The sequence below is a fragment of the Natator depressus genome, chromosome 1 (assembly GCF_965152275.1).
Source record: "Natator depressus isolate rNatDep1 chromosome 1, rNatDep2.hap1, whole genome shotgun sequence".
Classification (NCBI taxonomy): domain Eukaryota; kingdom Metazoa; phylum Chordata; order Testudines; family Cheloniidae; genus Natator; species Natator depressus.
The window spans coordinates 168,829-181,100 of record NC_134234.1 but is presented as its reverse complement, the minus strand read 5'-3'; the positions used below and the strand labels follow the sequence as shown (position 1 = coordinate 181,100).

Here is a 12,272-nt window from a genome sequence, read left to right as displayed (position 1 = left end):
GCAGATGGTGGGCATGGGGAGGAGGCAGGGGTTAGGGGGCCCCCCATGTACCTGGATGTGGATAACGGCCCTGGGGGGCAGGGTTGGGGGTCCCATGTACCTGGATGTGGATGACGGTCGTGGGGGTGGTGGGTCTGTGGGGCTCAAGTACCAGGATGTGGATGACAGCCCAGGAGGGGCGGGTTTGGGGGGGCCCATGTACATGGAGGTGGATGACAGCCCTGGGGGGGCAGGTTTGGGAGGCCCAGGTACCTGGATGCGGACAGTGGCTGCTGTGCTGCAGGGCACTGTGCCTCGGTCACTGGCCGTCACAGTGAAGATGTACTCGGCCCGGTCGGTTCGGCGCAGCACGGTGGCTGTACGCAGCTCCCCCGTGGCCGTATGCAGCGTGAAGCGCTCGGCCCAAGCCCCTGTGGAGAGAAGGGGAGATGCTGTTGCATGGGTCAGAGCGGGTTAGACATGGTGTGGAGCAGGCTTGGGGAATGCTGGGAGTGTCCGTGTGTGTTTGTGGGGAGGTCAGGCCCATAGTCCTAGGCAAATGACTGGAGGTGATGGTGCCATACCGCTTTCCCCCTTTCCCCCATTACCTGTTAGTGAGTAGAAGATGGTCCCATTCTCACCCTCGTCTGGGTCCTTGGCCTGAAGGGAGGTGACCAGCAGCCCTGAGGGCTTCTCCTCCAGCACCTGTCACACAGAGAGGGGAGCTGGAGATAGTATAACAGCCAGCACCCAGGCCCCGCATCACAGAACCCATAATCCTCCCAGTACAGCCACCTCCACAGCAGACCCCATGCCCCCCATTCCACCACACAGCCCCACTAATGCTGGAACTAGGGATGTGGCAGCACCCCCTGGCTTTAAGGGGCTTCCATCATATGCAGGGTTTACAGTTTGGTTCAATGGCTCTCAGCACCTGCACTATACAAATTGTTTCAGCATCGCTGCTCAAGACCCTCCAAGCACAGACATCCCCCCCCACCAGCATAGATCCTATACTCCTCATTCCACCACACACCCCCACAGATCCTCCAGCACACAGATCCCATAATCCTCCCGGCACAGACCCCCACATCCCTCCAGCACAGACCTCACAACACTCCACACTCCTCCCAGCACAGACCCCCGTAATCCCCACCCTACAGCACAAACCTCAGAACCAACTGTCTTCCTAAGCAAGGCCCGGTAGTGATAACCAGGCCTACAAATGTACCTTAATTGTGAGTTCAACTTAGTAAAGACTGAGTGAAACTTTATAAAGTGCCACAATAACCTATAACAACAAATGTTGATGGGAAAAGAGACAGAAAGCCTGAATATGTCCGTACAGAAAGGGTGTCACTGATACCACTCAAGGTTTGTGTCAAGATTATGACTGATATATAGGAGGAGCAGAGGACTGGAAATCAATGAATCAAAAATTGTTGTGTCAGAAATTAGGGCTATTGGTGGACAAAATGATAAAAGGATGGACTATTACACCCAATACCGCTTTCTGGGGTTCTTAAAAATAAAAGACTTCAGGGAAAAGACAGCAGAAGAAGCCACTGTCTGCCAACAACTGCTGCAGTGAACTTCATCATCATGATAGATTTCATGATTCTAAAGAAAGGAAGGAGTGAGAGCAGCAGATTTTAACAAACTCAGAGAACTGGTAGGAGCTCTTTAATTATCTGAAAATCAAAAAGAAATCCTACAAAAAGTAGAAACATGGACTAATTGCTAAGGAGGAGTACAAAAGAGTAGCACATGCAGGTAGGGACAAAATCAGAAAATCTAAGGCACAAAATGAGTAACACCTAACAAAGGATATCAAAAGGCAGCAAGAAGAGTGTCTTTAAACGCATCAGGAGCAAGAAAAAGACAAAGGTAAGTATAGGTCTTCAGTGGGGAAGGAGAGCTAATAACTGATGACATCAAGAAAGCTGAGGTGTTTAGTGAAGACTGAAGTGAAATAGGCATTAAAGACATTAATTGTGACCAGATACTCAACACAATCGATATTAACAAGGGGGAAGGAACACAAGTCAAAATATGGAAAGAACAGGTGAGAGTATATGTAGATAAGTTAGAATTATTCAAGTAATCAAGGCCTGATCAAATTTATCTTAGGCCTTGTCTACACTGCCACTTTACAATGCTGCAACTGTCTCGCTCAGGAGTGTGAAAAAACACCCCCCTGAGCGCTGCAAGATTCAGCGCTGTAAAGTGGCAGTGTAGACAGTGGCAGGTAGCTACTCCCCTTCTGGGGGTGGTTTTTTTATAGCTCCCGGTCCAGGCTGCTCCCAGTCCAGTGCTGTGACTAAACAGCCTCGTTAAAGCGCCTTTGCTGGTGAAGACGTGCCTTTAGAGTACTTAAGGAACTAGCTCCCTCCTCCTCCTCCCCACACTGTCTCCTCCCCCCACCCCAATCTGCACAGGGGCTCTCTCCTCCTCCCCGCACCCAACCTGCACAGGGGCTCTCTACTCCCCCACCAAGAGCTCTTGGCCCCCACAACCTGCACTGGGAGCTCTGCCCCCCAATCTGTACTGAGGGCTCTGGACCCCACAACTTGCACATGAAGCTCCCACCCTCACAACTTGCAGTGGAAGTGCCTGCCTGCCCCCCTCACCTGCACCAGGAGCTCCCGCCCGCCCAGCACATGAAGGAAAGCTGGCACATTGTCATTCTCATCCAACACGGTGACATAGACGGTGCCCGTGACGCTGCGTGGTGGCGTCCCCCCATCCTGCACGATCACCAGCAGCTGATAGCTTGACTGCTGCTCCCGGTCCAGGCTGCGCTTGGCAGTGAGCTCTCCTACCAGGGAGAAGCAAGGACACAGCTCAGCTCCCAGAGAGCCAGCTCCCAAGGGAGACTCCCAGCAGGGAGACAGCTCCAGATGGGGAACTGTCTACCATGGGAAGAGAGGAGCCCCAGCGTGCGAGGCAGGACAGAGCCCAGGGGAATGGACTGTGGGCAGAGAGATAGCCCTGGACTAGGGGGATGGAGTCACAGTCCTTGGGAATGGGCTGGGAGGAGGGAGGGGGGGAAGAGAGCTTGCCCGAAGGAGCAGGCCATGGAGAGGGAGGTGGCCCTGGGATGGTGGGGACAGGACAAGGGCCCATGGGGAAAGGGCAGTGGGAAGGGAGCCAGCTGGGGTTGGTGGAACACGGTTAGAGCTGCTCTCTGAAATTGCATAAGGGTCCCCTATTGCACCCCACTTAGCCATGGCCCTTTGTGCCAGCCACCAAGGACCACGATGCGAGGCAGATGCCAGGTCAGGGCAGGGGAGCTAACGCTGATGACAAGAGAGCCATGCCAGCTGCATCAGGCCCTCCTCTGGGGTGTGACCTCTAACCTCCCATGAGATGGGGTGACACTGACCCACCTCCTGTGAGATGGTGACACCAACCCACCTATGGGGTGTGACCCCTAATGCCCTGACCCTCCTCTGGGGTGTGATCCCTAACCTCCTGTGAGACAGGGTGACACTGAACCTCGTCTGGGGTGTGAGCCCTAACTTCCTGTGAGACAGGGTGACACCGACCCACCTCCTGAGGTGTGACCCCCCCCCCCCCCCCCCGACAACCCATCCTTGTGCATACGCCCTTTCACGACCCCTGGGCCCATTATATATCCCTCTTGACAAGCTTCCTTAAGTCTCAGCACCTGTGCTCCGGCTGGGCCCTGCTGACCTGAGCACCGGGCTCTGGGCTGGGTGGGTGGAAGGCGGGACCACCCCACCAGTCATATCTGCAGCTGCCGTAGCTCAGTGATGGGCCTGGCTTTGCCTGAAGGGCTGCTGGCACCACCCGTGCCATGAGAGCTCTGTGGGAGGGATGGCAATCCCAGACAAAGCACTCTGCTGTGGGATGGCTCTGGCAACTCTCAGACCCGGGAGTTAGACTAGGTAGCATGATGCTACCCTCACCTCCCTCCTTGAAGCACAGCACCCCCTAGTGCCATGTTGGGGCCAGCTCTGCTCTACCCTCACAGTCACCCCCTGCTGAGCTTCACAGGCCCCTCCATGCCCACTCGGATCTCGGTGGGCTCTCTCTCGCCCATGCGGTCTCTCACCAGACTGCATGTGAATGAGGAAGTTGGGGTCATGCTGGAGGAGGCGGTAGGTGAGGCGGCTGTTCTGCCCTGTGTCCCGGTCACTGGCTGTCACCCTGCCCACCCTGCTGCCCGGTGGCTGGTTCTCGGGAATGGTGAAGAAGTAGCGCTCCTCGCTGAGCCGGGGGCTGTTGTCATTCTCGTCAGTGATGCTGACCCGCACTGTGCTGGTGCCCGTCTTCCTGGCCTCGCTGCTGGTGCTGCCTGCCCCTGCAGATGCTAGCACTGTCAGCATGTACAGGTCCCGCGTCTCCCGGTCCAATGCACTCTTGATGTAGAGCCAGCCACTCTCGGGCACGATGCCAAAGCTAGCGGCGTCGCCATCGGCACGCAGGTGGTAAGTGAGGGGCGTGGCACCAGCATCCCGGCCCAGGGCCCGCACCTGCAGGAAGCGAGTGGAGACAGGTGTGCCCTCCCGCACCTCCACACGGTAGGTGAGTGTGTCAAAGATGGGCCCGTGGTCGTGCTCTGCCTGCACGTGCACCAGCAGGGTGAAAGTGGCACTGAGCTGGGGCACACCGCTGTCCCGGGCCACTATGGCTAGGCCATAGGCGGCACTGGCTTCGTACTGCAGTGCCCTCACCAGACGCACTGTCCCAGAGGAGCGCTCCACGCTGAAGATGCCGTCCCCACCTGACACCAGCTCAAAATGCACCTGCCCGTTGGAACCACTGTCACGATCCTCCGCCTGCAGCGTGTAGACAGTGGCCCCCACCTCTGTGGCCTCTGGCAGCAGGATGGAGTCAGAAGGGGCCAGGAAGGCTGGTGCATTGTCATTCACGTCTGACACAGAAATCTTCACCTGTGTGTTGCTGTAGGCAGGCGGCGAGCCACTCCGGGCCTGCACGTCCAGAACCAGAACCGCCTGGACCTCATGGTCGATAGGGAGGCTGGTGCGGAGCTGTCCCAAGCTGGAGTCAATGAAGAAATAACCATGGGGATCTCCCGAGGAGATGGAATAAAAGATGTCATCAGAGTGACCTGGGGACAAGGGAATACAGAGCAAGGACAGTGAGAGAAGCACTCCGCTCACCCCCCCAGCCTGCCCCAGCAAGGGGAGCCATGGGGGAGGGCAGGCCACTAGTTGTGGGGGGTGATTCCATCAGGAGGCGCCATGGGGGAGGGCAGGGCACTGGCTGTGGGAGGGAGCTCCCAGCAGGGGGTGCCATGGGGAAGGGCAGGTCACAGCTGTGAGGGGAGCTCCCAGCAGGAGGCACCATGGGGGAGGGCAGGCCGCTAGCTATGGGGGAGATATCAGCAGGAGGCACCGTGGGAAGTGGGGCAGGAGCGCGGGACCCCTGAAATGGAAACATGGGCCCAACGTGTTTTTGGGGCTGCGATGGGCCCATACCTGGGGGGTTATGGGCCCGGACGGCCCCAACACTCGCCCCCTGCTGCGTGTCCTCAGGCACTGTGAAGAAGTACTGTGCCTGCTCAAAGACAGGGGGCGAGACTGTGCCAGCCACGATGCTGATGTTCACTTGGGCGTTGGGTTGGGCTGACAGGCCCCCCCCATCCCGTGCTGAGATCACCAGCTGCACCAGCGTGTTGGCTTTGCCACTCAGGGACCATGAGAGGGAGACAACACCTGGAAGAGAAAGAAACTGATAGGGGAAGCGCTACAGGATTGAACACTGTGTCCCCCTCCCCCAGCAGGAAATGCACCTTCCCTCCCTGCTCTAGGGATGTAGAAACAAGCCATGTGCCTGGGAATAACCAAGGGAGAGAGATGCCAACCCCAGAGATTGGCTCCACAGATCAGAGGGGGAAGGAAGGGAGATGGGGGCTACATCTGGGAGCAAGGAGGGGCAGCCCCTCTCTACAGGAGTCTGAGGAGACCCTACTCCCTTCCCCTTCCCTCCCCTCCCCCTGTATTCAGCCCTCGACCCATCTGTCCTAGAAAGGCCAAAAGAGGCTGGAGGGGGAGAGTGAACCTGGCCCCGTTTACGTCAGCACTGGCTGTGGGGAGATCAGTCCGCTGATCCTGGGGGGATGGAGGGGTGTGACGTTATTAACATAATCTGAAACCGTGTAGATCACTGTTGCATCCACTGTTATATATTTGCAGCAGATATTGTACAAAGGTTGTCGTGTGAGGTGTCTATGGGAAGGTTATGATCTGCTGGTTATAATTATACTATGTGTATATGTGTATCAGTTTTGTAGTTGAAGTTATGAATATTGGCTCTCTACTGTCTGTATTTCAAACTTACGCTCTGCTTCTGGGGGACACTCCAGACAAGTTGGTGTCAACTCTGCCTAGCCTGTTTCATGGCCCATTAAGGACCATCAGTTATACAATTGACCCGTTGAGAGAAGGCAGACACACCTTGTGACTCAGCAAGGTATGCAGGGACCTGCCTATTGGACAGAACTCTAAGGTTTTTCTATGCCATGTGCTGGATAGCGTGTCCTTGGGACAAAGAAAGCGAAGACCACGTGGCAAGAGACTATAAAAGGGTGATGTCTCATCTCCATCTTGTCTTCAATTCTGCTTCTTGCCTCTGGAGGAACCTTGCTACAAACTGAAGCTCTGAACAAAGGACTGAATGATCCCTCCCAGCTGTGGATGTACTCCAGAGACTTGATTTGAACCTGCAATTTAATCCATCACTGCTACAAGCCTGAACCAAGAACTTTGACATTACTGTGTGTAATTGATTCCATTCACCAATTCTTGCGCTCATCTATATCTTTTTCCTTTTATGAATAAAACTTGTGGTAATACAGGGAAACTGGAGTGTCTAAGGGAATTGCTTGTGTGACTTTTCGGTTTTGCCCACTGGCTAACGATGTCTTCTCTGTTTGGCTGGTTGGGTTTGCCTTGGTGTGCAAAGGAACCCCAGCTTTGGGCTGTAACTGCCCTGCTTTAAGCAATTTGTCCTGAATTGGCACTGAGTTGTGTCCCACCAAAGCCAGCATCTGCCCTTGGTGGTACACTTCTGAGAGGACCAATTCAGGACAAATTGCTTCAAGCAATTTGAAGAAGAAAACCAAGAAGAAGAAAACCAAGACTCCAGTAAAAGAAAAAGGTTCTCCCGATACCAAAGGATCAAGCACAAGACCCAGGTCAATATACAAATCAGATCTTACCCACAAATCACGCTGTTGCCAATCCTTTAGAATCTAAAATCTAAAGGTTTATTCATAAAAGGAAAAAGATATAGATGAGCGCTAGAATTGGTTAAATGGAATCAATGACATACAGTATGTGACGAAGCGGGACTGTTCTTAATGTTTCCTCTGAATATTGTGGGGGTGCCTTAGTTTTCCCTATGCAGTTCTTAAGTATCTAGGGGGTGGGATAAGGGGGTATGATCATTGCAGAGCCCTAGAGGGCAGGGGTGTGCAGGGGTCTGGACACAGAGAATGGCCAACACCCTGTTTTCTGGCAACTGATGGCCTGGCCCTTCCCCCCTGCAAGGTGAGAGCTAAAGGGTTGGAGAACAAAGGAATCCGGTGACCTCCTGGCCCGGGAAAGGGACAAAGCCCAGAGGAGGAGGGGCTGGAGAGAGTCAGTTTGGGGCTGGCTGGGGACATGAAGTGAAGTGCAGACGTGGTTGTCTGGCTCACTGCCCCCCAAAATGGACCTGGCTGAGGGGTCCTGTTCTCTGCACCTACAAGCTCTGGTTTAGACCATGTTCCTGTCGTCTAATAAACCTTCTGTTTTACTGGCTGGCTGAAAGTCACGTCTGACTGTGAAGTTGGGGTGCAGGGCCCTCTGGCTGCCCCAGGAGCCCGCCTGGGTGGACTCGCTGCGGGTGTCACGGAGTGTGGGGGAGTCCAGGCCCTGCACCCCTCTTCCTGGGATTCCCTGAGACTCTCAGCCAGCAGTAAAACAGAAGGTTTATTGAACAACAGGAACACAGTCCAAAACAGAGCTTGTGGGTACACCCAGGACCCCTCAGTGAAGTCCTTCTGGGGGAGCAGGGAGCTTAGACCCCAGCCCTGGGGTTCCCTGTGTTCCTCCCTGTGTTCCTCCACCCAGCACAAAACTGAAACTAAACCCACCCAGCAGGTTCCCTTCTGCGGCCTCTCTTCACATTCCTGGGCAGAGGCGTCACTTCCCCCTCCCCCTCCTGGCTCAGGTGACAGGCTCTCAGGTCTCCCGTCCCCAGGGCACATTCCCAGGTCAACACTCCCCCCTCCCTGCTGCATCACATCGTCACAGGGGGAAGCACACGGAGGGGCAGAGGATGCTGAATGCTCCGAGGTCAGACCCGGGAAGGTGGAAGTTGTGTGAGCTGTGTGTCCTGAAGACAGTCTGCTCACAGAAAGGAGACTTCCCCAGAGTCCTGCCTGGCTTCGCAGGGAGCAGTTCCAGAGCATCGCCCGGGGACTCCGTGACACAGTAATGTCAAAGTTCTTGGTTCAGGCTTGTAGCAGTGATGGATTAAACTGCAGGTTCAAATCAAGTCTCTGGAGTACATCCACAGCTGGGAGGGATCATTCAGTCCTTTGTTCAGAGCTTCAGTTTGTAGCAAGGTTCCTCCAGAGGCAAGAAGCAGAATTGAAGACAAGATGGAGATGAGACATCACCCTTTTATAGTCTCTTGCCACGTGGTCTTCGCTTTCTTTGTCCCAAGGACACGCTATCCAGCACATGGCATAGAAAAACCTTAGAGTTCTGTCCAATAGGCAGGTCCCTGCATACCTTGCTGAGTCACAAGGTGTGTCTGCCTTCTCTCAACGGGTCAATTGTATAACTGATGGTCCTTAATGGGCCATGAAACAGGCTAGGCAGAGTTGACACCAACTTGTCTGGGGTGTCCCCCAGAAGCATAGCATAAGTTTGAAATACAGACAGTAGAGAGCCAATATTCATAACTTCAACAACAAAACTGATACACATATACACATAGCATAATTATAACCAGCAGATCATAACCTTCCCATAGACACCTCACACGACAACCTTTGTACAATATTTGCTGCAAATATATAACAGTGGTTGCAACAGTAATCTACACGGTTACAGATTATGTTAATAATGTCACAAGGGGAGAGGGGTGGAGTTCAGGCTAGAAAGGGCCCAGGACCTGGCCACGGGTGGGGGGGGGGGTGCTGAGGGCCCTGGGGAATGGGCCATGGGTATCGAGCCTTTCTGGGCCCAATCAATGTGGTCAGGAATGCAGGGAATAGGGTTGCCAGGCATCCGGTTTTCAACTGGAATGTTTGGTCGAAAATGGACTCTGGCAGCTCAGGTCAGCACCGCTGACTGGGCCATTAAAAGTCCTGTTGGTTGTGCAGCAGGGGCCTGGGGCTAAGGCAGGCTCTCTGCCTGCCCTAGCTCCATGCGGCTCCTGGAAGCGGCCGCCAGGTCCTTGCAGCCCCATGGCGAATGAGCAGCCAAGGAGGCTCTGTGTGCTACCCCAGCCCCAGTGCCGGCTCTGCAGCTCTCATTGGTCGGGAACTGTGACCAATAGGAGCTGCGGGGGCAGTGCCTGTACGCACAAGGGGAGCCTAGGGGCCACAGGGGCTTGGCGGCCACTTCCTGAGAGCTGCAGTAAGCACTGCTGTGACCCTGCATCCCGAACTCCCTCCTGCACCCAAACTCTCTCCCAGAGTCTGCACCCTCCCACATCCCAACACCCTGCTCCAGCCCTGAGCCCCCTCCTGCACCCCAAACCCCTCATCCCTGGCCCCACCCCAGAGCCCACACCCCTAGCCCTCACCCCCGCCCTGCACCCTTGGCCAAGCAGGGAGGGGAGGGATAGTGGAAACAGGGGAGGGGGAAGACTGAGGAGAGAGGTGGGTGGTGGGGCTGCCCTTCTGTGGAGCTGATGAGCATGCTGTACAGTAGCACTGACAGGTGTCACATCCCCCCATACCCTCTGTCTGCGGCTGACTGAGCATCACCCTGGGGAAGCTCCCTTCCCCCCACCCATCCCCACACCTGGCCAGGACGCCAAGGGCTCTTACCTGTGTCCTTGTGCAGAGAGAAGAGAGGGGGCGAGTTCCCCGAGACAATGTGGTACGTCACCTTCCCGTGGGGGCCCTCGTCCTTGTCGTGGGCCATGACACGCAGCACGGCAGTGCCCGGCATGCTCTGTGTACTGATGCTGGCCGCGTACTCCAGTGGGTAGAATGCCGGACGGTTATCGTTCACATCCTCCAGGAAAACCTTCACGTACACCATGGAGTTCAGACCGCCCTGGAGGAGGACAGGACCAGGCATAACTCTGCCCAGGGCTGGGCTGCTGGGAGGCCCTCATTGCCCTGGGAGGATGGGATGACAGGGATAACCTTCTGAATAGTACTAGGCTGGGGGCATAACTCCCTCCTCCACCCAATTGCTCACTCCCCGTTTGCCCATCCCCCGTTTTCCCCATCACTCAGCACCTCCCAGGGCCCAGCTGCCTCTGCACCATTGCTTAGTTCCATCCCACCTTTCCCCATCGTCCCATGACCCCCTTCCTTCATTACTCAGCCTCCTTCCCCATTGGCCCATCCCCCATCACTCAGCCCTTTCCCCCAGGGCCCATCCTGCTTTCATCAGCGCTCACCCCATCAACAGCAGTGACAGTGAAGTCATAGGCAGTGGCCCCCTCGTCGCGGTCCAGGCCCTGCACCGTGCACAGCTGCCCAGTGTGCTCATCAATGCTGAACTGTGTGGGGACAACACTGCCGATGCCAGAGCCGATGGAGTAGGAGAGGGAGCCGAAGGGACCACTGTCTGCATCTGTGGCCGTGATCTGGTGGAAAGGCTCTATGTTAGTGGGAGCAGCAGTGGGGCTGGAGCCTAGCAGCTAGGCCCAGCTCCCCCGGCCATCCCAAGGGCAGCTCAAGACCTTCTGCCCCAGGAGGCAGGATGGCAGCAGTTAGTGGGCTAAGCTAGGACTCAGGAAGCCCGGGTCCAATTCCATGCACCACCAAAGTCTGTTTGTGTGACCACAGGCGAATGACAGCTTCTCTGGGCTGCCGTTCCTGTCTATACAGTGGGGATGCTGCACAGGGGGTCGGGAGGATAAACACTTTACAGATACTGAGGCACTCAGATATTCCACCTAGGATAGGTAAATTGATTACCCCCCCCCCCACCCCCAGTAGGTGATCAGAGCAGCTACTCTGCTCAGTGCAGTGTTCTTCAAGGGATGGTGGGAGCACTTCCCGCCTTGCAAACTGGAGGCAGGGGGCTCAGACAGAGGTGCTCTCCCCTTGCAGTCAGTGCTCGCCCCAGCACTTGGGGGTGCTGCAGGAAGTGGGGTGGGGACTCAGTAACGGGAATTTCTGCCCTCAGTCAGAGCTGGCCCCACTGCAGCAATAAGGGTTGCTGTGCTGCTGGAGGTGCCATGGGTCAGGCCGTTACTACTCATGTTCTCAGTTTAGATGGCCTCCCTGTTTCTGGTGCCCATCATTATGCTGTCCAGGCCCCAGATGGTCTTGGGACTTGCCCCAGGAAAGGCCACTGGGCAGAGAGGCTGAGCTCCACAGATTTACCCCAGTGCCCTTGCCCAAGCCCAGCCTGAGGGATGAGAGCCTGTCCCATAGTGCTAAACAGGCTGGCACTCACCTGCTGCTCTCCCCACTACTCTCAGCCTTTCCATGGAGCCTGTGTTTCCCAGGACCCTCCCTCCCCCTCAGCCAGCCTCATCAGCATGCACCCTCTCCTGGGAATGGGAAAGGAAACCAGAGATGCTGCAGGGCTAGCAGCTAGCCCGGCCTTGCTCCTCACCTTCCACTGAGCAGCCAGCACCTCCCACTGCCCTCTCCCGCTGGACATTCCCCTGCAGCACTGCTGGGGGGCCTGGTGCTGCACACGGGGCCCAGAGGTCCTCTTCTTGGTCTCTTTGCAAGTGACCCAACTTCAAGAGGGACAGGAGAGTCAGCCTTATTCTGAGCACCCCACTGTGCTCTCTGGGACATAGGGGCTGGAAACATCCCTCCAGCACCTCAGGATCCCATCCTGCTGTCAGGGCCCCAAGTGCCAGCACTCCCAGACCTCTGGCCAGGGCTGCAGTGAGGAGCCGGCTGTTACAGGCTTAAGGGACAGGCTGAGCTGCAGGCCAGCACACCCTGCCCACCTGCTCCCAGCTGGGCTACAGCACAACTTCCAGAAAGACTCCTTGGTGCTGAGCTTCTCTGTGGCAGGGACAGGAGAGGAGGTCTGGCCCTCTCAACTGCTGGGCCCGGAAAGAAGGCGAAGGGGCAGGCGGAGCCAGCATTGCCAGAGCAT

At 56.1% G+C, this 12,272-nt stretch overlaps 1 protein-coding gene across 1 annotated transcript in view; it reads right to left on the bottom strand.

Annotated features, from left to right (window-relative positions):
* The window catches only part of DCHS1 (dachsous cadherin-related 1), a 118,696-nt gene that overhangs the window by 70,800 nt on the left and 35,624 nt on the right, over nucleotides 1–12,272 (bottom strand). Inside the window, exons 3-9 of the mRNA XM_074953790.1 lie at nucleotides 10,603–10,791; nucleotides 10,019–10,250; nucleotides 5,448–5,684; nucleotides 4,058–5,077; nucleotides 2,610–2,797; nucleotides 588–684; nucleotides 253–410 (exon numbers count right to left, since the gene is read on the bottom strand). Coding sequence (XP_074809891.1) covers nucleotides 253–410; nucleotides 588–684; nucleotides 2,610–2,797; nucleotides 4,058–5,077; nucleotides 5,448–5,684; nucleotides 10,019–10,250; nucleotides 10,603–10,791 — 2,121 coding nt within the window. The remainder of the gene's footprint in view (nucleotides 1–252; nucleotides 411–587; nucleotides 685–2,609; nucleotides 2,798–4,057; nucleotides 5,078–5,447; nucleotides 5,685–10,018; nucleotides 10,251–10,602; nucleotides 10,792–12,272) is intronic.